Source organism: Phaenicophaeus curvirostris, chromosome 28 (assembly GCF_032191515.1).
Source record: "Phaenicophaeus curvirostris isolate KB17595 chromosome 28, BPBGC_Pcur_1.0, whole genome shotgun sequence".
Taxonomy (NCBI): domain Eukaryota; kingdom Metazoa; phylum Chordata; class Aves; order Cuculiformes; family Cuculidae; genus Phaenicophaeus; species Phaenicophaeus curvirostris.
Genome location: NC_091419.1, coordinates 6,082,399 through 6,109,210, shown reverse-complemented (window position 1 = coordinate 6,109,210; position 26,812 = coordinate 6,082,399). Strand labels below are relative to the sequence as shown.

The 26,812-nt window shown below is 50.8% G+C and overlaps 1 protein-coding gene across 5 annotated transcripts in view; it reads right to left on the bottom strand.

Moving 5' to 3' along the window:
• The window catches only part of CRTC1 (CREB regulated transcription coactivator 1), a 47,404-nt gene extending 20,799 nt beyond the window's left edge, over nt 1-26,605 (bottom strand). For 4 of the 5 annotated variants that reach the window (XM_069877799.1, XM_069877801.1, XM_069877802.1 and 1 more), the window contains exons 1-6: nt 26,409-26,605; nt 7,256-7,372; nt 5,648-5,695; nt 2,270-2,407; nt 1,508-1,569; nt 88-182 (exon numbers count right to left, since the gene is read on the bottom strand). In XM_069877799.1, coding sequence (XP_069733900.1) covers nt 88-182; nt 1,508-1,569; nt 2,270-2,407; nt 5,648-5,695; nt 7,256-7,372; nt 26,409-26,534 — 586 coding nt within the window. In that variant the 5' untranslated portion in view covers nt 26,535-26,605. The remainder of the gene's footprint in view (nt 1-87; nt 183-1,507; nt 1,570-2,269; nt 2,408-5,647; nt 5,696-7,255; nt 7,373-26,408) is intronic. The other variant, XM_069877800.1, reaches the window with a different exon arrangement.
• Nucleotides 26,606-26,812: the final 207 nt, after the last annotated feature.

The following is a 26,812-nucleotide window of genomic DNA, read 5'->3' as shown; positions in this document are numbered from 1 at the left end:
ATGGATGAGCACCGATACGTGTGCACGTCACCGAAATACAATGCTTTGAACGTTACAAATACATATTACTGTTAGATTTCCATTTACCTCTCTTCTGCTGCATGTCCTGGGAGCCTCCCGAAAAGGATTCTTGTTGAGCTGGGGTCATAGTGCTCTGGTGCAAGGCAGAATCGGAATTTGTCCTGAAAGGAAGGCAAAAATCAAGACTTTTATGGTCAGTTCCTCTAAATAAAAGAAAATTTAATCTCAGATCAATGTATCCAAACCCGGCTACCTTGCATTAAAAACCCCAAATCGATAGATGGCACATCCCAGGCTCAATTTCCTTGTGAAACAATCAATTCCAGACCAAAGCAGTTCAAGCTTGAAGAGCAATTGTTTGAATAACGGGATTGAGAGGAATAGAGGATAAACTGGTAGCCGTCGTTAGAAAATAATTTCATGATTTGTTAAGATTACGCATGATCAAATCATGCAAGTTTTAAGCTGCTGACACACTCTTTGGTTATGGTGGTCGCTCAAAGGACAGCATCTCTGTTCCATAAGGAGGGAACACGAGTGGTTTGGGATGCAGGTACGTGGTGGAGAGGGGAGTCTCCACGGTCAGCACATCTCACGATGAGATGTCCTTCGCTTGGGAACGCAGGCACCACCGAGGCACCTCAGTGAGGGCTCGGAACAGGCAGCTCGGAGCTCCTTTCCACTCCAAAGCTTGTGAGCACGGGCCGGCCCAGCTGCTGCGCACCAGAAACAGCCTCGTCCTTTACAACCCAACAATGCTGGGTTTGGTTCTGGGCCCCTCACCACAAGAAGGGTGTTGAGACTCTGGAGTGAGGCCAGAGAAGAGCAACGAAGCTGGGGAGGGGGCTGGAGAAGAAGAGGAGCGGCTGAGAGAGCTGGGGGGGTTTAGCCTGGAGAAGAGGAGGCTGAGGGGAGACCTCATTGCTCTCTCCAACTCCCTGAGACGAGGTTGTGGAGAGGAGGGAGCTGGGCTCTTCTCCCAAGGGACAGGGGACAGGACGAGAGGGAATGGCCTCAAGCTCCGCCAGGGGAGGGTCAGGCTGGACATTAGGAAAAATTTTTTCACAAAAAGGGTGATTGGTCCCTGTCCGAGGCTGCCCAGGGAGGGGGTTGAGTCCCCTTCCCTGGAGGGGTTTAAGGGCCGGGTGGACGAGGTGCTGAGGGACATGGGTTAGTGATTGATGGGAATGGTTGGACTTGATGATCCAGTGGGTCTCTTCCAACCTGGTGATTCTATGATTCAGAGGTACGCTTGGAACACCTGCTAAGATTTACCTTTAGAAAGATCACGTTAGCTGACACGCCTTTAGTTTAAAACTGAATCGTCTGAAGAGTGACGGGGAGAAAACATCAATTTCTAAACCCAGGAAGGGACAACAATCCCAGTGAGCGACTGCTGCTGGGACCAGTAAAGGCCTCTGCACATGTGGTAGTATTGGAGAATGCGCTCCAAACCCTCACACGCACGTACGACAGTGCTACTGACCTTCTCCAGCTGGTGTCGGACGGAGGTGACAGATACACAGTGCCGTAGGGACAGCTGTCCACGTGGTTCTGTCAGTTAAGGGCAAGAACACCACTTTCTCACTTAAGTAGGAGCCTATTGGAAATCATTTCCTAAGGAATAATGCAAATTCCCCCATCAGAACCAGGATGCTCACACGAGAAACGCAAGCGGGCTTCCCTACGGGACAGCTGTAATGTTTGAAGAGGGCACCCACCCTCCTTTTCCCTTTCTGAGCATCTATCTCCTCCCTGAGGAGCCCCCGCCTCGCTGCTCGCCCCTCACCTGGCCCCCTTCGCCCTCCCAGGCCGCTCTGACTGTCCTAAGCCGGCCAGAAACACCAAGCTAATTCCTTGTCACAAACAGCAAGAAGAAACAGAGCTCGGCAAACACTAAACTGGTGAATCAACCTGTAATAAAACACGCAATGTGCCGCGAAGAAGCATTCTGGTTTGGATTTCATCAGCTTCAAAGGGAAATTCGGCATCCCCAAGGCTGCCTTGCCTCTCCCATCACAGGGGCTCGATCCCTCGCAGCTCCGCACACGCCGTTATCCCCATCGGAGCGGAGGAAACAGAAAGGTAAATGCTTACTTTACAGAATAGCAGGTATTTATAGACCAGACCGCAGCTCGGGGAGCTGATGACATGAACTGCACGGGGATGGGAGGAAGAAGGGGACTGCAAAGCTGCGATATCGCTGGAAAGGCAGGTGCTCGCTGCCAGCTCGTAAATCAAAGGATATTTGTCTTCCGTGTTTATCCACAGAGAGAGGGCGGCGATGCGGGGAGCCGAGGCGGTTCCTGTCCCGATAGACTCTGTCCACCAGCCCGTGGTGTCGAGTTGTTCTGCTCGTGTCCAGTCCTGACGACTGAAAAGGAGTCTGAGAGAGACACACGAGGTTACGAGAGAAAGGTCCGCGCTGAGCAGCCTGCCCAGACCCGGTCACATCCGTGTTATTCTAAGGAATAAAACTCAAAAGAGAGACGGGCGAGTGTAACCACGTCCGTTTTCCTCCAACACCACGTTCCCTACGGCCACGGGAAGCGATGACCAAGGCTCTCTCCTCCAGAGACGAGCGACAAGCGGAGGCAGCCCATGCTGGACCTGCCCTCCCGGCCCTCGGCGCTGCTCTCCGACCTTGGCGTCTCGAAACCACCGCAGGGAGCCTGCGGCCAGGGGCTGCTCGCATTCCCTCGGCCCAGCATGCAGCATGCATCCAGGAGGAACATGCTGACATCCAGAGCTTCACCTCCCAGGGCAGGAAATGTGGGAAGAAGATGCACGGTGAGCCTAACATTCACCAGGATTCACGTTCTCCCAACACTTCCTTTCAGCCCTCCTCGCAGCAGAATTACTTTAAGGGGACACTGACAGAACGAAAAGAAAAAGAAAAGCCGTTTCCTTCCTCCTCTGCCTAGGAAAAGTTATTTTAAGTGATTTTCATTTCATTCAGGCAAAGCTGGGTGGGTTGATTCCACCTTGAATCTTATCAGCACCGATGTCTTGAGAGAGTTCACTTGTCAGCGAGTGATTCCAGAGAACGAGGATGGCAAAGAAAGGACAGGGAAGATGAATTCCCAGGCTTAAAAGGAAAACATCTCCTACGTTTCCAAAAGCCCTTCGCAGGGTCTACCTGTGGGGAGGGAAAGGAAGTGCCGAAGGGTCAGCCTCTACTCATACCTCGCAGCAATTTATGGGCCTCCGGGGAAAAAAAAAAAGCTCCAGTCTTCCCCTCCTTGCCAACGCGAACAGCTTTGCCGAGTCCCTCAACACCATCTGTTTGGAAACCCAAAATTTCCTCCTCCATTCAGGTGCTGCACGCGGCAACGGCGCTGTCCTGCCTGCCAAGCCGGGGAGCCATCTGGCCTCCACACCATCTGCATTTCCTAGTGTCCAGCTCTGGCTGCTGAAACCATTAGCGCTAAAAAGTTTTACACTTATTTTCAAACGTCTTGTTTGTGATAACTTTTTAAAGAGTCTTCCTGCTATTTTAAACTCTTTTGTTTAGCAAATACTCGTCTCCTCTCCCTCTCTGCACACACAACCTGTGCTAACAAAGGGATGCAAAGCAGCTGGGCTGTTTATTTTCTCCTCTCAGGGCCAACACTTTCTACGCAGCAGAACATCGCTTAAATCAACACGGGACAGCACAGAGCGCAGCAACTTTTTACTCTACTCTCAGCCACAAAGATGATGGGGTTTTGATTCAGTTCTCAGCAAGCCTGATTTTTCTTGCGTGAAGACTCAGAAACCTCAAGTCATAGCATCTCAGTTTAGAACCAGACTCCTAGAATGGTTTGGGTTGGAAGGGACCTCCAAGCCCGACACCTCCCACTGGATCAGGGGCTCCAAGCCCCATCCAACCTGGCCTTGAACCCCTCCAGGGATGGGGCAGCCACCCCTGCTCTGGGCACCCTGGGCTGGTGCCTCCCCACCCTCAGCGTGAAGAATTCCTTCCTAATGTCTAACCTAAACCTTCCCTTTGCAGTTTAAAGCCATTCCCTCTCATCCTATCACTCCAGGCTCTCGTAAAGAGCCCTCCCCAGCTTTCCTGGAGCCCCTTTCAGCACTGGAAGCTGCTCTAAGGTCTCCTCAGAGCCTTCTCTTCTCCAGGCTGAACAACCCCACCTCTCCCAGCCTGGCCTCGTACAGGTTCTCCAGCCCTCGAATCATCTCTTGGCCTCCCTGGACTCATTCCAACAGCTCCATATCCTTCTTTAATTAATTGAAGTAATCTAAACTAAAACACATCGGTTTATTCCCCGCTGCAAACACTCAACACCAATGCAGCTCTACCTCACGGGCACCCCAGAAGCAGGAATATTGATAATTAAAACCAGTAGCACAAGGTCTCAAGCCCCTCTCTCTGCTGGCCTCACCTGAGCACAATTTGCCAACACGCTGTGTTTGGGGAGCTCACCAGGGGAAGCGATTTCCTACCCCAGCGGTGTCACCACAGCGGTTCTAAAAAAGGAGAAGCCAGGCCAAGGGACACAGAAAAAGCAGCCCTGGCCCCGGCGTTTAAAAGGAAGCCAACGCACATCAGCATAGAGAAAAAAAGGTGAACGCAAGAGTAGTTAAGAAGTTCTCCCGTTTTTTGGCATAAATAAAGCAAAAATGTGATTTGAGTGCTTTAGAAACAGACCCTGCCCCTGCACAGAGCTACAGGTCACAGCGTGAGGAATTCGAGGCAATGCTGTTCTCTTGTCTTTCCAGGAATAAAGATTCCAAGCGAATCCTTAACTTGCTTCGGGAAATCAGAAAGGAATACAAAACACCTATCACCTCCAACAGGCCTGGCTTCTCTCAGCAACCAGACTGTGAAACTGACCCTGGACCAAACACCTTCGCTCAAGTTCTCATCCGTGTAGGGAACCTGGTATCTCACTACGGTAAACAACTGTGATGGGAGAAAATAAACAAGAAGAAGGGATCCAAGCATCCGTTTTATTTGCAAAATGAAGAACTAGAACTGTTTCACTTCCCTGAAAACCATTCAAGGGTTTGAGATCAGAACCCAGACTCCACAAAGCATTAAAAAAAAAAAAAAAAAAAGGAGCTAAAAATACAGACAGGAAGGAAAAAGCTCAGTGCTGGAAAGCAACAGTGTCCCTTTAAGATTTGGCAAGACACGGACTTGAGAAACAAAACCAAGCGAGGTGGATGAGGGGGAAGGAGCGGAGTGGTCCCTCCTGATGGTTTCCATCCCGGCGACAAGCAGCGTTGGGGTGCGTTGGGGTCGTCATTCTGCTCTTCCCGAGGGAGTTTAACATGCAGGCTGAGTGCGCATGCTCAGAGACGGCTTAAAGACAGGCCAAGACAGTTCCAAATAACCCACCGCCTGCACCAAACGAACCCCCGTACATCGTAAGTCATCACAGCACAGAGCACAGCAAGTCCAGGGAGCCCGGACGGGAATTATTATGCACGTTCCAAACCGGGATGCATGGCAAACCCTGTATTTATGTGACAGACCACAACTCCCGCGGAGCTGGGAGGGTGAATCAAATAAATACTGTGCATACCAGGAAGAGTAACGTGTGCCGAAATACGTATCTACCTGGGCAAACAGGACACCAGTCCTAAATACGTATTTGCACAAACCTAAATGCTTGTTTACCAAAGAGACGGGAACTGCTCCAAAGGTTTCTGCCAGAGCTCCGTTGTGCTGCAAATGCAAAGAACCAAGATGCTCAGACGCTCTCAAGAACCAAGAACCGACGCTCTCAGCAGAGACAACCAGACAGGCTTCGCCTGCGCGGCGGCAACGTCAGCGCACGGCACCTTAGAACCGAACACCTGGAAAGCATTCACCACTGGGACAATGCATGGGTTTATTTTGGTGCTCGGCACCATTTCTTATCTGTAACAGCATCAACTTTGGGTTTTGTGGGTGAAAAATGCCTCCCAACCTGGGGTTTCAGGACAATTTCTTTCCATACCCTCCTCTAGTCATTCATAGATGCTTGAATACTTACGTTATCATAGAATGGCTTGGTTGGAAAAGATCTTGGAGATAACCGAGTCCAACCGTCCCTGTCCACTAGCAAACCATCCCTGAGCACCTCATCTACCCATCTTCTGAACCCATTAATTTGTTCTTAAAAGAGCAAATTAACTATGAGCCTCCGTAGTAAGAAACGAAAGGCAACATCTTGCAGAGAGGAGACACTCATAGAGCAATACCAAGGGCTTCATAACATCACAAACCTCCCTAAAGGCAGAGAAGATCAGGCATTTGCTTCTCCTCTTGTACAAGATTTGAGCTTTTAGCTTCCACAAACTCAGCTGCCTGAACGTACGTCAAAACGCGTAGAGGACATCATCAATGTTTCTCCGTATTTATTACGTCAGGCTTCATCAGAAAACCACAAAGTGCAAGATTTAACTCTTACCACATCCTCATGAGATAGAATGTAAATGTTACCACTCAAAACAAAAAGAAAACTAATGCAGAAATTTTAATTTTGAGCACCCTAAACCAACTAACTACGGAAATCAGGTGTCTCAAACGTATCCATCACCTAATCCTACCCACTGTACATCACCTTCTGTTCAAACACGCTAACAGGAAAACACCCACACAACACACGGAGAACCTCTGTGCACCTGTGGAGTCCCAACAGCAGGTGGAGAAGAAGTCAGCACCTCCCTACAGCTACTCTTCAGCCAGACCAAGGACAAGTGACCCTTCCGATACCACTTCATGTCCTGTTTGCCCTTCCCCTCTCTTAAAATCCAGACGTTGCTCTCGCGGAACGTACGCAGTGCCACGAGGCACCTTCTTCCACAGCCCCATCTCCCAGCACTTGCCCTAGTTCCCCTCCTCCACATCCCCCACATTCTTTGCTCCCACTTTGACTGTGAGCCCGCAGCATCCACGCGGGACCTTCCGTTGAGATTCGGTACCGAAACAAAACCCCAGTCACCGACCCACCACCAGGAATATTCACGGACAAAGAAACCACCTCGCCTCCGCCAGCTCCTGACACAAAAGCACGACGCCAGGGGACAGCAGGGCTGGTATCTGACACCGGATTTATCCACACCCCCCAGACACAACTACTCTCCGTTCCAGAAGAGCAAAGGTCTCTGAGGTAGGGTGATCTGAGGCCTCGGTGCTACGTTCGGCACCAGCAGCTGGTTCACGGTCTCCTGTGAGGAAAAGGAAGAGCATCCAGGCCCAGTATTAATCAACACAACCTAAGAAACGCGGTATTAAACTCACCTGGAAGGGCAGATCCATGGCACTGTTCCCAATCTGGTTCACATTTGGCAGTGACCCTCCGTAGTACTGGCCACGACTCTGTCCCAGTTGCAGGTATTGGGTTTTCTGCAGCTGTAACTGTAAGAAAAGGAGGAAGAAGCGTAAGCACAACTCGTTTATCCATTTCAGTTGTTTTAACTACTCCGCCCCGGCGTTCGTTACCGCCGAAAGTGGATCCCAGCCATGACTTCTGCGAGTGGACGTCAACCTTCTGTCTCGGTGAGAGCATAAAGGGAGGGGAAAAAAAGCAACTTCACGGTCAGCAATCGTATTAGAATTTCCATCAAAGAACCACCACGTGGAACCACACGCTTCTCGTGTCACCTGCTACTCTGAACACTCACGACTCTAGTAGCAAAATCAGTGGTTCTGGTGGGATATGCGTAAAAGTCACTTTTATGGAGTATGTTGTTTAAACAAACATTTGCTCTTTTAACTACCCAGGTAACAGAGGCTGCAGCCTCCCACCAGCTCAGCGTCCTTCTTCCCTGCCTCGGGGCCAGCTCTGCAGGAAGGGCAGGGACACGGGGTCTCAAAGAAAACACACCAAGCGGAGGATGAAACAGCAAGGAAAGAACCGTGAAAACGTGGAGATAAACCTGCTAGTCTGTAAAACGCCGGGTATCACTCCAGTTCTGAGTGATGCTTCCCTACTAAGACATCCCAGCAGGCTTCCCCCAGTTCCTGCACAATCCAAGGTACAAAACCACCTGCAAGCAAGAAAGTCTTTCCTTTTCTACTCCAAAGTCAACTTATTCCCATCGTCACTTCTTTTAGAGAACTACACTATCTCAAGTCATCAAGAGCCATCATTTTTTGATTAATCTTTCTTCGGTGACCTTTCTCATCTTTTTATTAGCAGGATCGCTATTTAAAATAACACCGTGTTCAATTCTGTTCCCACTGAACCTGCAACCATCTGAACACAACAGCCCCGCTCCCAGCGATCTATCTCCCAAGGACTCAAGAAACTACAATTAAAGCAGCAAAGAAACGAGCTTATGTAAGTCCTCTCTCCTCCCACTGTGGAGGAGTTCGTATTTTATAACGCGTGTTGTTCCTCGCTAGATGTCAACTGGCTGGTTCTGCGCTCTGAAATGCAAGAACGTTCCTAGATGGGTAGCAAGGAATTGTTTAAAGACTCAATGTTCAGATCTTGGACGAGATGCAGGTTGGTTGCTAAGGTACGGGAGTGTGTACATCAACAAATCTGGTTCAGTTTCATTCAGACAGATCCGAAAGCCTTTGCCTCGCGATGCCAGAATTCGGAAGAGCAAAGTTGGGAAAAGCACTGGAAACCGCGGCATCCCCGAAGGTGGATGTTCACACGAGGGTTTGGTGGCCCTGCCTCTCTGGCTTGAGGACAAAGGCCCTGAGGTTGGGTGAAGATGTTCCCAGCAAAGCAAAGAAAGAGCTGGTGCCACCTGTGAGGGGATCTGCAGAGTCCTCCGATGAGATGGGAAAGGGATGCGGAACGGAGCCGACAGCACCGGGACAGACAGAGAGAAAAGGGACTGGTGTGCTCACAGCACAGCGACATCAGGGGTAGAAATATCAGAGAATCATGGAATGGTTTGGGTTGGAAGGGACCTAGAGCCCATCCAGTGCCACCCCGGCCATGGGCAGGGACACCTCCCGCTGGATCAGGGGCTCCAAGCCCCATCCAACCTGGCCTTGAACCCCTCCAGGGATGGGGCAGCCACCCCTGCTCTGGGCACCCAGGGCTTCCCCACCCTCACAGCAAAACATTTCTCCCTAAGATCTCATCCCAATCTCCCCTCTTTCAACTCAAAACAAGCTCCCCCTCATCCTATCCCTGCCCTCCCTGATCAAGAGCCCCTCCCCAGCCTTCCTGCAGGCTCCCAAAATCTTTACGCTTCACCTGAGGGACCAAATTCATCCAGAACTTCCGAGATGACTCTTAGAAACGACACCTCTCTACAGAACAGGCGCTCTCAAAAGCCCCAACTGTTCAGCCAAGGTATCAGTCCCATGGGGCTGATGGTTTTTTCTTAACCAAAGGGCAGATAAATCCCCTCAACCCAAAGATTTTGCAGACATTCAGTGTCCCGCATCAAACAGTTCAAAAAGCTCCCACCTAAAAAGCACAAGAGGTCCCCCCCAGGCTTCCCTTTCGCAATCTTTTGACAGCGATTCCAACCCCGCGCTCTCTAAGCGACACGTGAAATTAGAGAAACGCTCCGCGCTGGTACCACGAATGAGTCACAGCCCCTCCACCTCGGAGCCGCAGATCCCTAAAAGCACAATAGCAGAACTCGCTGTGCTTTTTTGCCTGGCCCCTACATATGTTTTTGTTGTTAAAAAAGCCTCGCTCGGGATTTCTGCCAAACGCTGCAGCAACTGCTCCAGCAGGTGTGGGTTTCTGGTACAGAACAGGCTCCAAAACACCCAGCGATGGGCGCGCTTCGTGGTTTTGCCTCCCCTGGGTCAAACCTACCTCAAAACACAACGTAACCCAGGAGGTCACAACCATTTGTCTGAGCAGGAGGACGCAGAGCGGGCTCGTTCACCGACCCCCTCATTGAAAAGCAGAGAAAGCATTGGTGAACATGCCACCACCAGACCCCGCCGCCGTTCCGAGGGGCGTCGCGAGTAAGTTCAGCTCAGGTTGGTGGAAGCAGAGGATCGGCACAAAGCCTGCAGGTTTCGCTGTCGCGGTTTGAGGTAAATCAGGAGTTTCGAGTCTCACTAAGGGACCTGCCGCGCCGAAAATGGAAACGCGCATCGGTTGCGACTAAACCGAACGCTTCCTCCCCTTCCTGTACAACCACCTCGCGAGGTGAACTAAGGATATTGAGCAAGCGGGGCTTGGGGATCAGGTTTGAAGAGAGGGGTGGGGGGATTTTATGTTAAAATACATTTTAAAAGCCTTTTCTTAATAGAAAAATTCAGATTAATCTTAAAATGTTAGCGAGCCTCCTGACGGCTGCAGCCGCGTCTCCTGGGGTTGGAGTCAATCAGAAGCGACGCGCGCTCCATACAGACTTAGATGATGAAGCCCGATAATGAATTACTCAGTGTTCACCAGATATATTAATTTCTTGAACCGTGAGAACGCGGTGACTCCACAGCTTTTCCATTTACGTGTTGTGCAGCCAAGATAGCGGCTCCCTGACAGCTGAAAATACGGCTAAAGATTCCAGTTCTTTCCCCGAGAAAGTTGTCAGTAAAGATAAAGCTTTTGCTTGTTAAACCTGCATCTCTCTGCTTGGTGTTCTCGTTCGGAAGGAGCACTTCCCAACCGACAGGTCCTAGCTGCGTCTGTAATCGTCCCTCCACCAACACGGCTCTTCAGCTACTTAAAGATAAAATGAAGATTTTAAGTTAAAATCCAACTTAATCGTTAAAAATCAAATACTTCTGCCTAACCAGCTCTCTAGAACAGCTGAGAATGTTCTCCAAATAAAGGCAGGATCTGAAGCGATGTTAAAACCAATGAATTCTACAAAGAGCAGCAATCGGTGAGGCAGCAGCATCTCTACAGCATTCAGGGAAGGAATTGTTAGCTTTCAAGTAGTAATTAGGGATTTGCAAGCAATTACACTCTTTAAGTCCAGTGACGATTGAGTAAAATGGCACAATCTCAGCCTGGTTAATGGCACCGGACACACACAACCTTGGTAACACGAGAAATACCAGGTTGGAGAAGCAGCACTGGGCAAACCTCACGAGGTTCAACAAGGACAAGCGCAAAGTCCTACACCTGGATCGGAGAAATTCCCGGGTTCAATACAGGATAAGGGACGATGTGATGGAGAGCAGCCCTGAGAAGGACTTGTCCTTGCAACTATTCTATGATTCTCTGATTTAACATGACTGACTCGCTGGCGATGGAGTGTTCTCCAGGCACTGGCTCTGGTGGGAACCCATTTACATGAGCCACCTCAGTTTTTCCATCCACGCAGGGTTCAGGGCTGCTGGACGCACAGCTCTGTTTATAGTGAGAAAGTCAAGTTATACATTAAAAAAGAGAGGAGCTTATCCCTACAAGCATATCCCGTTCTCTGACAGACCTTCCAAGCCGTGCAGATGGGAATCAAAGGGAGCATTTACTAAAACTCAACACTTGGGCTTCTCTAAATTCTTCCAAATAAACTCTGGGCAAATTACAGGCTTTGGGACAGAGCTCAACCGTAATCAAACAGCAAACCCGACGCTGGCACGGAGTCAACCAAAATCCACCATAACCATTGCTTTTTAGCTGTTCTTTTTAAGCACATACTCGATTCCCTTAATCGTAATAAAAGGGTGGAGTGTCCTTTTGATAAAAAACCCCTAAGATATCTGATGAATACAGGAAGTGAGATCTCACGATAACTGCTCTTCTGCCGGTTTGCTGTTTCCATACGAAGCTTTCTTATGAACTTCAGCCTTTCCCCTCCGAGAAGCTCTCTCCTTAGGACACTGGGGTGAACAAGCAGCCAAATGAGTGCGGATTAAAATCAGAAATGTCTTATTAAAGCCTAATTGCAAATTAAATTCTCTTCAGAGGATTAACCGCAAGTTTTAGAGATTACATTATAGGTAAATCCTGTTGTTCAAATGAGTTCAAAGTTTCCCTGTTAGAAAAGGTCTCAAATTCCTCAGGAAGGGTTTCTCCTGGGGCAGCCAGCGGCAGGACCTGCCACGGAACGGAATGAGAGGCCACACGGAGTTTTGAGCCTGGCTGGGACTGATTTGGCCTCCTCAATCCTACGGCACCGCTATTGCTGCTCTCCCACAAGGAATGAACTTCCAGCTCAGCTCTGCCTCGAAAGGCACTGGTGCAGCTGGTTCTGGCCCCAGCAGGGACCCAGCACCCTGGGATGCTCCGGATTGGACTTTTCTCCTCACTCAGGGGAAGCAGCGAGAGCGAAGCCGCCTGCTCTGTCCCTCCTGTGAGCCAGCAGAGGGTAGAGCCTCCCGAACTACCAACCTGGCTGCTTTCTCCAGCACAGAATTAAACAGCAAGTCAAACAAACCCTCAGGACACGTCAGTGACTCAGCGGAACCTCAGTGGAAGCCTTTTCTTCTTCTTCCCATTCACAATCCTCGCGTTGATTAGAAAAGCATGCACGGTCTTCAAAAGAAAGAGAAGTTCACATCAGTTTAAGGATCCACAGTTTAGACGCGGTGGCCGTACCTTGAGGTCAAAATCACCTCGTTACCCATCCAACCACTGCACTGACAAAGTTTGTGTCCAAGCTGCTCCAACAATTAATGAACCTATCGAATAATTAAAGAACCGCTCTGAGCACCAAGCCGTTTGGCTCCTGCCTTCCCCTCAAGCCAGCCCTTTCTGTTAAAATTCTAAAGTTCGTATCAGAATTTGAATTTTCAAACCCTACACTTGCTTCCCAACCGATTTCTAAAATGAATACACATCTGAATAACTGCTGATTGACCAAAATCAGCTGAAAGCTGCCTAAAATGTGTTTAGTTAAATGAGGACGGAGTCACAAATCAATAACAGAGAATCCTGGTTAGCCAAGGGAAAGAAAATCCAAACATTAGCCACAATTTCATTAATTACAGCAGGTACTCGGCTGCCAGTCCCTCTCCGCATCAACAGACGCAACCTCGTTAAAGCCAAGAACCTAAAATTAATATCAATAATGAGAAGATACAGAAAGTTATTAGCAGAAAAAAAGTTCCATAAGCAAAGAAGTAGTTTATAAGAGAACCCAGGCAGAACCGCTCGGGTCTTAGTCACCTTCCTCTAAAATGAGAATAATCCCACTGGAATACTGGACAGATGAGGCTGGGTTTGAACTACTCGGAGTCTTGAGCAGCACCCAAATTGCCACCCAGAGCTCCACAGGGAACACCAGGAATAATTCAAGCTATTTCACAGCCTCCCATTATCTGTGTTTGTGCTGAAAGAGGCAGGAGTCTCGGTCTCACCAAGCAAGCGGGGAATATACAATAAATTAATTAAAGACACTCATCCTGCTCACGCAAGAGATGAATGAAGATTGGAGGGAGGCTTGGAATGCTTGACTTTTTAATCTCTATAATGCTTTTGTAGTTTGAGTACCACTGATAAGTTAATGCTGACCATTCATAGTGCTATCAGGGTTTTGACAAGGTCTTGCAAATAATGAAAAAGACTTTCATTACCGAGATGTCGCAGATTAAAACTCACCTACGCGTGTTATTGGAATGGTGGCTAAGGAAGAGATCACAGAATCATAGAATAACCAGGTTGGAAGAGACCTACTGGATCATCGAGTCCAACCATTCCTATCAAGATGGGTGTCTACTCACAAATGTAGCCCTTTGCTTTTATTTCCCAAGTAATTAAAAGCTAGATGATGAAATCTAATAACACTGACACTTTCCCTTCCATCCCCGTGTGAGCGCAGAGAGCTGCGTGTGTACGATGGGTGTTTCTCTGCAGTCCAAAGAGCATCCTGATGGCCAGGGAGAATAAACCCCAGCATGTAAACTCACTTTTAAATTGTCTTCCAGCATCCCTCACGCTGCTGAGCCTCGTACAAAGGGAAAGGAACCGCACCAGGAAACTACGGTTCAAGTTCTTTGATTAAAGACTTTGATTCTCTAAAAGAAAGGCTTGACCGCAGAGCCAGATAAAGATTATCTGGAGTCACACAGCAGCACGCAGGCTGCTAGCAGCTCCTTGAAGCTGTCGACACAGAAAGGGAACTCTGAAACCTGCCTTCCTCTGAAAACCAGGACACATTTCCACGTGCCAGCTGCAAAGCGAGTGACGCTGCTCTTTTATTCCTCACTAACCAACCATTCATGGCAACTCGGGAAAGCGAGCTCGGCAGACGGAGCGACAACGGAGCAGGGAGCGTCGCTGGCGGCTCCACGGCCCCTAATGGCTACTGGAGACAGACTCACAGAGCGATTCATCACGCATCCTCCTTCGATTCATCCTCTCTCCTCTGGGCTGTCACCGTCAGGAAGAAATGCCATCAAACTGGATTTCTAAACTAACTTATTTCCTGCAGTTTCCAGGTCCGATCCAAGAGCAGCAGCAGATCCAAGCGCACAGCTGTTCCTCCCGGGAAGGCTGGTGGAGGAAATGAAGCCTGAAGTGCAGAGGAAAGGTATAATCCGCAGCGATAGCAGCTGCTCTGGCTGGGTCACGGGGGATTTAAAACATTCCATCAGCAGCTTTGTAAGAAAATACATAGGAATTGATAGGAATGGTTGGACTCGCTGATCCGGTGGGTCTCTTCCAACCTGGTTATTCTATGATTCTATGAAAATGGTTTGCAATGTGGGTTGGGTTTTTTTTGTTTGTTTTAGTATGTTTTTATTTCCATAAAAGTGAAGATTTTCACGCAGACAAGCACTGACAAAAGTTTTCCTCCCATCCTCTGGGCTCCTAACGCTGTGAGCATCCCCGTGCAGCGACAGCGCGGAGCGAAGCTCGGAGCCAAAGCAGGAAGCCAAACGTCTACGAGAAACAAAGTGAAAACGACCGCGAAAGGATCCAGACACATGGCATGAACTGGATTTGAACCCCTGCGTTCAGAACTGCTACCTCATTGTTTACTCCTCCATCACCAGCACTGTCACTGCAGTCACTCACGAGTATTTGTTCCATCATCGCGTGGCCCTGCCAGGACACAAACAGAAAAACCTCGCAAAGCAGCCAAACACCCAGAACACAAATTGAAGAAAAAAAAAAAAAAAACCACAATTTTGCTGCTTTTTTTTTCTTAGGGAAGGAATCTGTTGCAATACATTGGAATTCAGCAGCCACAGAAGAGGAAGGGCTTTGTTTCTGGCACACTGGAAACCTCACAACCCTTTACTCGCAGCAGAGCTGCAAGGACAAGGCCAGCTCTGCCCTCGTTTTTTCCTGGTGGATCAAACACTCTGCCCAGGGTCTGAGGCTTTCCCAGAGCACTCACACCCCCAGATATTCTCAAGGACTTCACAGAATGGTTTCAGTTGGAAAAGACCTTTCAGATCGTCGAGTCCAACCATCAATCCTGCCCTGCTAGGTCCACCACTAGACCATGTCCCCCCCAAAGAAAGAGGAGCTCCCCCCAGATGCCATGAAAAAACAAACTGGGAATCAGAAGAAGGGTTCTTCATCATGAGAGTAGTGAGATCTGCTAGTCAGAGGAGCGGGGACAGTGCGATAGCTGACTTCAGATTTTAAAAACCTGAGTAAGCTTAAAGGTTACCTGGTAAGACAACACAGAAGCCACAATTCCAGTGGCTTCCCAGTAAAACTGGGAGGTCTCAAAGGGCGAGCACCTACTGGAACACCCGTGCGGGTCCCTCGCAGCTACAAAAGAGCTTCTACAAAACTCAGTCAGTCCTGAAGGATTCTGTGCTTTGACCAGGAGAAAGGATGATGGAACACGCTCCTATCCCCAGCAGCTCCAACAGCGCCACTCATCCAAGGAAGATGTTCCTGTTGGTTTGGGAACATCTAAAACCCTTTCATTTTGAGAGCTCACGTGTCCATGAAGCGACGACCTGCAAAGGTCGAGGTTGCTTTCTTTCCGCTCCAGGAGGTGCGAGCGTTATCACAGGTTCTTCCCCATCAAAAACTCATCTTGGTCACCTGGCTGAGTCACGGAGCGAAGAGCAGAGAAGAGGAGAAAAAGCAAACCTGGAAAGATGAGGCGCAGCCCCAGCCCACGCAGCCGAGGTGCAAAGTGCTACTACTACAAACCAACTTAAAATAAACTTCTCCCGACTGGGAACTGCAACGCCGCGTTGCTAAAGGCATTACAGTCCAGTCCAATAAACCTCATTCATGAGAGCCGAGATCTATATTGATCAGCAAAGCCTAAGCAGGAATCTGCTGAATCCCTGCCAACCGGCGATCGCTGCACTCTTAGCACTCCAGGAGAGCCAATTATTGCTCATGAGTTCATGATGTTTTCTTCACCTTCCTGTTGAAGAGATTATTTAAGACCTCAAATCACTTAACTGGATTGTTTTGTCCCGTTATGAGTCATCTACGAATTCCAAGGCACCATTAGATTCTCCTTCAGGAGCTCCAACCGCCTCCCCAGCTGCCTCGGCCATAAAACCGGGAGGAAACGGGGTTATAAAAACTGCACCCGGCCCCGGCTCTCCACCCCCCAGCTGCCTCCGGAGCTCACGGGAAAAGAGCTCAACCCAAACACACACTCACTTTTATAAACCACCCCGAACGCGCATTAAATCCAGGCCAAAACTCCTCTTCTTGTGAGCCCAAAGAGAACAACCCCGAATCTTTAACTACTCTGGGGAAAGAGGTGGGGGAGAGGGATGAACACAAGAGAGTTTCATGCTGCGATTCATTTTTCTTCTGGTTTTACCAGCCAAACCTCGAAGAGTTCCGCTGCCTTAAGCGTGAGCTGCATTTAACTTTCTCCCCCAAAAGAATTAACAGGAATAATTCGATATTTTGAGGCAAAAAAAGGTGGTAAGGACACACCTTGCAGAATTTGAATAACAAACAATAAAGCAATAATAATAAATTTGAATAGCTGGGCTGTCGCTCTGTGTTTCAAAACACTCTGCTATTTCTGGTGAACAAAGGTTTACTGTTTAAAACTTAACAGTCACAACCGAGGAGCGAGTAAAAACAGGATACGGCACAACTAGAGACTTAAAATAGTGACTATTCTTTGGCGTCGTGCTCTATCGCCGGGCAGGGAGCCAAGCGGAGCTACAACACGAACCAAACCCGATTTGCGCGGCTTTGAAAAACAAACCAGATCCTGTGTCAGGCTGGCGAACGCCGCCCTCCTCCTCCAAAAGGGGTTTCAGAAAGAGAAAGGCGATAATTCAATCCTGCCCATCAGAGAGGACTCGCGCTCGAAGCTCGGGGATTAGTTGATAGCTGGGAGGCAAAGAAATCTTTATTCTAGGCTTAAATCTAGCACGATGCTCTCAAAACGTATGCATTTTAGTGAGGGTTATTAGCTAACAAGGTGCTTTTGATGCAAATATCCACCCTGAGCAGGCCGGCGTTTCTTCTTTCTGGCTGACCGACAACACCGGGAGGATGAAAGTCCAGGCAAACCCAGAAGTTCTTAAGCCATCCCCTTTCCTCCTATTGAAATGCCTCTCAAAAGATGAAATAAAAGCAGAGATGCCCTCATTAAGCAAGATAAAAATAGCTTTTATGTTCCATTTTTTATTTTTAGCCGAAGAATGAAAATTCAGTTACGTAACCCTACGAGTTTCGTAAATTAGGAGAGGAACGGGGCACGTTTGAGCTCTTCGGAGTTCATCAGCCACCAGGAGAGCCCCTAACGGGCACGGCCGGCTCCGCTCAAACCTACCAGCACACAATAAATCTGTGATTCTGCTGCCACCGAGGCGAGAAAGCCACCTCACAAGCTCCAGTCCTGCTGCCAAGATAACACCTCAGCAGTCCTCAAAATCAGTGGCCTCAGCACCTTCTTCCCTCCGAGTCCTCCCTCTCCAGGTCAATCTTAGCCCCTCCTGGTGCAGCTTTTGTAGCTTTTAAGATGAGGCACCCGACGATTCCCTAAGCATCAAAACCACCTGCTGATGGAGTCCCAATTCTTCGAATGCAGAAGGCTCGTACGGTGTAATCGTTACACCGCACGAGAGAAAAATCTAATTACAACGAGAAGGTCAAGAAGATCTTTGGATCCGAGTCGCCTGGTGGAAAAGTGCAGCATTAAAGGTGTTATTTTTGCTCTCTTCTCGCCAGTGGAGAAATGCCAGAGGCGGCGAGTGGAAAACAGGGTTTCGTAGAATTGTGATTGAAATATTAGAGCGAGAACCATCACGTATGGACAGGACAAGGAGAAACACAGAACCACACCCCAATAACCGGTGGCCACTGCTGGATGCCATGAATATGACCTGTGCAAGACTCCACAAAGAAAGAAGAAGGTGAAAAGTCAGCATATTAAACTATGACTATCCTCCCTTTTGCCACTGAGGTTGGTTTTTTCCCCCTTATTCCATCTGAAGGATCTCCAAACACCACTGAAGGACCCCAGAGCAAGAAAAATCTTCTGGGCAGTTCCACATCACTCCAAGATGCTGCTTCTACAACAGGTTTGAAGAGGCTCCACGGCACAAAAAGGTAGGTCACGAGTAACCGAAACCCTCTCCGAGCTGAGAACTATCACCTCATGCCTGAAAATACAGACGACTTGGAAAATCAACTCAAATTCCTTCTCCTTTGAGACCTCGGCCAATGATAAAAGGCCAGGTTGGATGGGGCTTGGAGCCCCTGATCCAGTGGGAGGTGTCCCTGCCCATGGCAGGGGTGGGACTGGATGGGCTTGGAGGTCCCTTCCAATCCAAACTCTTCTATTCTATGAAAACCCAGGAGCAAGCAGCCCAGTCGGGACATCACAGAGGATATTTTCCCAGTCACCAAGAAAAGCGATAGACGGAGCAGGCGAGGAAGTAAAATCCGCATCGAGAAAATCCGCCTGGAAAAGAGACTTTCAGACAAGGATGGCGAAGTGCTGCAGAATTATTGCTGCAGCCTAAAGCCAGGACGCATCATTCTATTCTCCTCTGCTTCATTATTTAAGACCCATTTCTGTGGGCGGCGGTGGCGGTTTATTGCAAAGGATTGTTCTGGTTCAAGGGGAAGAATTTGCAGTTCCCAAGCAATAATTTGCAAAACAAGGCGATTATCAACACTCGCTTACGACTTCATCATTTATAAAGTGCCAATGAGATCATCCAAAACCAGCCCCGGCCGATAAAAACACGCACTTTGGGCTCGACGAGACCCCACGGAGATGTCGACAGAGATCTCATTCCTGGATATCACTTACACAGCACTAAACACGCTATGCAAATCACGTAGAGCAAATCAAAGCAAGGCTTTAAATATTAACTCCTACGCGCTATCAGACACGCGGATCTTGGGTAATGAGTTAATGAAGACTCACAAGTTTGGCTGCCACCTCAAGTTTACACCGAAGCCCTCGGGACCGCATTTGTTTATCAAAGCGCGAGGAGTTCAGACCAAAAGAGAAAAAAAAGGGAAGCGGCACCGAGGTCGCAACCGGTCGCTGTCACAAAACGAACAAGCTTCTGCTGGGGAAAAACCTGCCAGGTTTTGACAGTTGGCTTCTCTTCGCCCACTTCCTCCGGTCGTGTCGGCTACCAACTATCCTCAAAACAAAGCCGCAGCGACCCCACCACCCCGACAAAACCACCGGGGTGAAACTCCAGCCATCGCAACCAGAAAGGTTATTTTACAGAAGAAAAGCTTGGTTTGTGAAGATCTGGTATTACGCTTTAGACTAGACATCAAGAGGAACTTCTTCACAATGAGGGTGGGGAGGCCCTGGCCCAGGGTGCCCAGAGAAATTGTGGCTGCCCCATCCCTGGAGGGGTTCCAGGCCAGGTTGGATGGGGCTTGGAGCCCCTGATCCAGTGGGAGGTGTCCCTGCCCGTGGCAGGGGGTGGGACTGGATGGGCTTGGAGGTCCCTTCCAACCCAAACCATTCCATGATTCTATAATTTTACTCTATGACTCCACACTTGCTGCAAAGTGCCCTCATGTCCACCGGAGCTTCAGGTCCTGCAGGTACAAAACCATCGCTGCCAGCAAGGAACCTTCCCTGGAGGGGTTTAAGGGACGAGGTGCTGAGGGACATGGGTTAGTGATTGATGGGAATGGTTGGACTCGATGATCCAGTGGGTCTCTTCCAACCTGGTGATTCTATGATTAGGGACCAAACCCTTCTAACGCAGCCCAGGAAAAGGCTCCTCTGCAACGAGACACGGATAGCAGAAAGCCGAGGCAAATATTTAGCCTTTAAGACATTTTGTTTAAACCCCTATTGATCAGTTTTGAGAAGACGCCTACTTTTTGCCAAATTAGTATTTATCGCCACGACAATGGTGTCCAGAAATGTTTGATAATTCCTTACGGAAGGACTCACGCGTCTGGTCAGAGCAGAAAGCCACTCAGCTCACCAAAATCCTAAACCTACCAACTTAGCGTGGCCAACCCTGATGCGACCCACGGCGCGGCCACGCTGGAACCTCCACTCGGTGCAGGAGAGAGAACTCACAGGAGCTTAACTCAACCCAACGCTGCGGCCCCAGAGGAGAACCAGAGCCTCGATCGTGGTGAGGCACAGTGAACGCTCCATAACTAAGATCGATGACATTGATGGATTGATTGTAACGTGGAAAACAAATGCTAAGTGCTAGGAGCAGGGTGTTGATGAAAGGCAGATTCAAATAAAAGCCGTTTCCAAATCGGCACAGGTAATCCAAGATGGTGAGAACAATAAAACTGTAGGTTGTGATTTAAAAAATAAACCAAATAAAAGGTCATTCCATTGAGAAACCCAACTGCAATTAAAACGGTTTTCAACATCGCATCCTTAGAATCATGGACTGGGTTGGAAGGGACCTCAAAGCCCAACCAGTTCCACCCTTTCCATGGGCAGGGACACCTCCCACTAGATCAGGGGCTCCAAGACCCATCCAACCTGGCCTTGAACATCTCCAGGGATGGGGCAGCCACCCCTGCTCTGGGCAACCTGGGCCAGGGCCTCCCCACCCTCACAGCAAAACATTTCTCCCTAAGATCCCATCTCAATCTCCCCTCTTTCAGCTCGTAACCCTTCCCCTCTCATCCTCTCCCTGCCCTCCCTGATCAAGAGCCCCTCCCCAGCTTTCCTGGAGCCCCTTTCAGTGCTGGAAGCTGCTCCAAAGTCTCCCTGGAGCCTTCTCCAGGCTGAACAACCCCAGCTCTCTCAGCCTGGCCTCGCACAGGAGGTGCTCCAGCCCTCATCTCCGGGACCCTGCGCTCCTCACAGTCCCATTATGGGCTCTCCAGGTCTTGGGGGTTTCTCTTCCCTGTTCCATCTCACGGGGAAGCTTTGCACCTTGGCCACACTACAAAAACCATCTTTCAGCACAAGCTATTCTTGAGAGCTGCTTTAAGGAACAATCCCTGCTGTCCCGTTCCCGCGGTTCAATGCTTTACTTGCTCACCTCTGCCCTTCCCCTGCTGCCAGCACATAACTCGGACTCACGGAATCAACTCCTGCGACTTCTACGGGAGGTTTGTAGCTCCAGCATTCACCACTAGAAGTCAAAGTCATCAAAACTACAAACTTGAATTTGTAAATACATCGGCATCCAGACCTGGAGGTTTTCAGGATGTTAACCACCTGCACAGCTCCTCTCGGCAACTCGCTTCGAGGGAAAGCCCCGAATCACCTCAAAGAGCTGAAAGGGCTGACTGCACGTAACCTTGAGCGCGTATTCTCTTACTAAATTAGTACCTTTTATAAATGCAAATTACTGCAAACGCTCTCCACCGCTGCAGCTAAAGAGAACCAAAACGCAGCACACTGAGCTGGGTTCTTCGGGTGAAGTACAATTAATAATAATAATAATAAACGATACACAGCTATCGTTTCACGTGCTCACAGCTCCTTCACAGCTCTGCGACGTCATTAAACCAGATGGACTTGGCCACGGCACAGAAGACGACGCCGAGAGCCGAGGCGAGCGGCTGTAACACATGCTAATGGAGGAATAACAACAGAAATAGTCATTGCCTCCTCAAAGCTCCAAACCACAACAAAAGCCTGATGGATGCAACCAGAAGAAATACACCGCTGGGGCCAAGCTGTTTGCCTTGGCCAGCTCAGCCGGGCTACCCACGGACAGACCCGCTGGGCCCCCGAGCAGCTCCCCTCTGCGCGGTCCCCCTCTCGTTTACAGTCATTCTTTCCAAGAATTAACGATGTGACACCTATAGTCCATCTCAATCAATGCAGCCCCTCGCCTGTCAGAAGAACCGCGACGTGGGGAGCGCGTCTGGCAGCAAGAAAACCAACTGACTTGGTTCCGTGTCCTGCTTCATCCGGGAAATCAGAGGTTTCATCCAGGAAATCAGAGGTTTCATCCACGCTCTTCCTAAGTGACCTATTTCTTGGCCTGGAAATGTGCTAATATAGGGTCCAAATCCTGCATCTCGGAAAGTAACGGAGGAAAAACACCATCCGGGGCTTGAAAAATCAACATTTCTGTTTAGAGAGAACATCACGCCACTATTAACTCGAACAAAACTCCTTCCAGCTGAAAGCATTCATCTCCGTGCTCAGTCCTGATTCTGATGCATGGCTTTAATATCTTTCAGACATTCAAAAATCCTGGTACATAGGCAGGAATTTATTTTTGATCGAATTAACTCATAAAAACATGCTGAAAACATTAGGGAGCATCGTGACGCTGGACCATCATCATTAGTGCTTCTCATTTTTAAAGCCACAGATTAGCATTCCTGATTTAACTAAGCTTTTAAACACTGGTTTGCTTGCTGTCTGCACCGAGCGATGATCTGGGCACAGACAGTTTGATCTCTTCCGCAGGCAGCAGGAAGGAGTAAAGCAGGAGGCAGGCGTTTCAGTACAAGTTTTGTTGCAGAGAGGCGCGTGCCTGCGTTTTACACGCATGCGACACTAAGCTGGGTTTGTTTTTTTAAACTTGATTTTCACTTAACTGCATTTCCATCCGGTTTTGCAGAAGGCTTTTGCTCCCCTGTTTTCACTCCACGAGCACCAACGCCAGCGCTGCCCAGCAGGTTTTGGACTTGGGGGGGGATCTTTCTGTTAAAGTGAGACTGTAAGGTCTGTAAAAGGGAGTTGAACCCCAGCTCTAGCTGGAATCCCTCAGATTTAAGTGAGTTTAACAATATATCCATTCCAAATCCAATCCTGGGATGAGAATCCCAAGCAAGAGCAACACAGTTTGCCAGCTCTGCCCAGGTTTTCTTTCCAAATCCTACACTCCCCAGCGTTTGAGGAGCCGCACATCAAAGCGTTCAGCACTATCCACGTTATCCTGAGCGCTGATGTTTTGTTAATTACTATTTTAAAGGGCAGGGACAGCCTCGCGCGAGCAGATCCAGGCAACGCAGCCAACGTCGCCAGGGTTTGCTACGACAGAGCGAGCTCAGGCCCTGGCAAGCAACAGAAACCCAGGCAGTTCTACGATTTCATGCTGCACATGGAAAAGGAGCAGGAGCAGCGAAACACAGGAGTCTGTATCACACGAGGAAAAAAAAAGCCTCCCCCTCGCCTCCCCCACTTTGTTACTATGGGAGTCGCGGGAATCTTGGGGTTATAAACACGCAGGTCCCACTCACGAGACAATTAAGCAGCTCCAGGGCTTCTCTCGGCCACCCACCTCCACGACTCCTCGCAAGGCCCGCGTCTCCCAGAAAAGCTAAAATGCATTCTGGAATGTGCCAGCTGGAAGACAGCACTCGCTCGCTCCTGGGCCCAGGGGAACGTCTTTGAAACCAAAGCGACTGGTTTCTTTCAAAGGAATTCTTGCTTTTCCAACTGGACGGTGATGGCAACGGAGCAAGGAGGAGTTGATGTCACGCTCTGTTTTGTCCTGGGTGAGGAAGATGGGGTAGAACTTCAAAAAAAATCTCAGATGGATGGAAAAGCAGAAATAGGGGGAAGAGCAGCACGGCAGAAAACAAGCTGAGAACCAGCCCGGGCCCAGGAGAAACGGTGGAGCGGGAGCTGTGCCTCTGCGAGGGCCGGTAACTAACAATAAGGCAGACGAGATGGTAAACACTGCAAAAAGACAATTGCTAATAATGAAAAGGCAACAGAAAATTTGGGCTGCTTCCACAAACTGAGTAACGTATTTTCAATCTGACAGCAAAGCGCCGGTTGCCAAACGAAAATGAGAGCAAACAGCAAAGTTGTGCTTAACCCCTTTCTGCTTTTAGACTGAGCTTCAAACACCAATGAAATCATGGAATTTAGGAGAAAAAGTCTACAAAGGAGACATTTTATTCGGCTCCTCGGTCAGTGTTTCCACCACATCAGTACCCAGAATCCTCGGACAACTTATTCATCTCGGGTCCCGTACTCAATACCAGGTTCATGAAGGTAAATGGGTTTTCATCTGTAAAACCTGGGTGAGAAACCCTCAGATTTGGGAGAAAATTAATTAGGATTCTGTTGCCGAAGGCCAACATTCAACCTAAGAATTAAGCAAAAGACAACCTGCAATCCCTGACTTCAACTCCCTCTCACAGGGATGCTCGGCGCTCCAAGGACCAACCATCCAAAGGGAAAACCCTGGGGCACACAGGGACAAGAAAGACCCCGCAGTGTCCACAAACACCTCTAACCTGTCCTCCATCTGCTCGAAAGCGACTCTAGCATCATCCTTTCCGCATCCCCAAACAGGCTAGTGGGAACAAAGCTCCGGCCTCGCGCCTTCCCAAGCGCCGTTCTTCTACATCCAATGCACCAATTCAAAAGAAATAGTCACTCTCTTCTGGCACAGAGGAATAAAAGGAAATATCTCGCTGCAAACCCAACTCTACCTTCTCCAGACCCCAACCCTGCAAAGGTTCGGCCACAAACGAGACCATAAATTGGCTTTAAAAAGAAAAATAGAAGCGTCGGCACGAGCAGGTGAGGAAGGAGCCGTGGAGAGCAGCTCCAACATCTCCACCGCCACCCCAGAAAAGGCACCTGATAGTGGGAAAGCATTGGTTACGCCGCTGATTTCTGCTGATGGCTTTGCAGAGACATCAGAAACCACGGAGGATTTGCAAGTGCGGCGATCTGCACCTACGACAACCCGAGTTCAACAGGAATAACAGCGAGGACAGGAGGCCAGCAGCTCCCGCGGTGTCTCCGCAGGCCCCACAGCGGGAAACGGGGGGGCTCGGCTGCTGGTGGCCCAGGGCTGGAGCAGGGGATGCTCTGCAGAGCCCCGAAGGATGCGCTGCCCACGCAGGAGGGTGCAAGGCTCGGACCCCCCAAGTCCGGGCCTGTCCCAGGGTGAGGATTTGGGACCAAACCCCTAGATCTGGGCTTGGCCCAGGGTGAGGAACCACTCCCCCCTCATCAGACCTGGGGCAAAGGAACCAGGACCCACCTCTAGATGAGGGTGAGGGAACCAGGACCCCCCTCAGACCTGGAGTGAAGAAACCAGGACCCCCACTCAGACCTGGTGTGGAGGAACCGGGACCCCTCTCAGACCTAGGGTGAGGGAACCAGGACCCTGACTCAGACCAGGATGAGGGAACCAGGACCCCGACTCAGATCAGGATGAGGGAACCAGGACCCCCCTCAGACCTGGGGTGAAGGAAATGGGACCCCCCCCTCTCAGCTGAGGGAATGGGGACGCCCTCAGATCTGGGGGGGCGGAAGGAACCAGGACCCCCTCACTCAAATGAGGGAATCAGAACCCCCCTCAGACCTGGCTGAAGGAATTGGGACTCCCCCCTCATCTGAGGGAACCAGGACCCCTTCAGATCTGGGGGGGAAGGAACTAGGACCCCCCCTCGTACGAGGGTGAGGGAACCGGGATGCCCTCAGACCTGGGGTGAAGGAACTGGGACTCCCCCCTCAGATGATGGTGAAGGAACCAGGTTTCCCCCTCAGACCTGGGGTGAAAGACCCAGGTACCCCCCCTCATATCCATGTGATGGAAACGGGGCCCCCCCTCAGAGGGAGCCACAGCTGAGCTGCCGCCGAGGAGCCCCAAACCATGAGGAAGATGGAGCCCCCACCCCAAAATACAAGCAGGACGGAGCCCCCCCCGCCCCCGCTTCCCAAACAAGAGGCCGACGGAGCCCCTCCCCTCCAACAGGAGAAAGACGGAGCCCCCGCCCCCTGAACGGCCGCACGGCGGAGCTCCCCCCTCCCAAAACAGCAGAAAGATGGAGACACCCCCCTCCTCCACCGGGAGAACAACGGGGGCGCCCCCGCCTCCTCCCCCAGGCCCCGCCCGCCCCCGCTGCAACCGGGGAAACCGGCGGAGGGAGAGGGGAGGGCGGGGGATGCCGGGGGGTGGGGGGAGGCTCCGCGTAGCCCCGCCAGGGGGCGCCGCCCGCCGCTGCCCCCGGCCCGGGGTACATAGAGGGGGACGGCGGGGGGGGACGGGGGAGAAGGGGCGCGCGCGCGGGAAAGCGGGGGGGCGCGCGCGCGGGAAAACGGAGGGGGGGGCGCGCGCGCGGGAAGGCGCCGCCCTCCTCCCCCCCGGGGGCGCGCGCGGGGCGGCGGTTGAAGGGGAAGGACTGAGGCGGCGGGGGGGGTGAGGAGGAGGAAGAGGAGGAGGAGGAGGAGGAGGGGGGGGGGGGTGCGCGTCTCGCGGACGGCGGCTCACGGCTCACCCGGTGCGCGCGGGTCAGGCTGAGGTCCTTCATGACCTCCTCGAAGGCCGCCGTCTCCTCCGCCTGCTTCTGGTTGTGCAGCGCGATCTTCTCGCTGAATTTCCGCGGGTTGTTCGAGGCCGCCATCTTCCCCCGTCCGCATCCCCCTCCCCGCGGCCGGAGCGCGGGGGGGAGAGGGCGGGGAGGGTGGGAGGGAAGGGAAGGGGGAGGGGGCGGGGGAGAAGGGAGGAGGGGGGGGGAGGCGCGCGAGGCGCATGCGCGGGGCGGGCGCTGCCGGCGGGGCGCGGGGCGCGTGCGCAAAGGGGGCGGGGGGCGCGCATGCGCGGGGCGGGGGTGTCGGCGAGCGGCGCGCATGCGCGGTACCGCGCGGGGCTTCCCTGCGGTGGGCGGGGCTGGGGGCACGA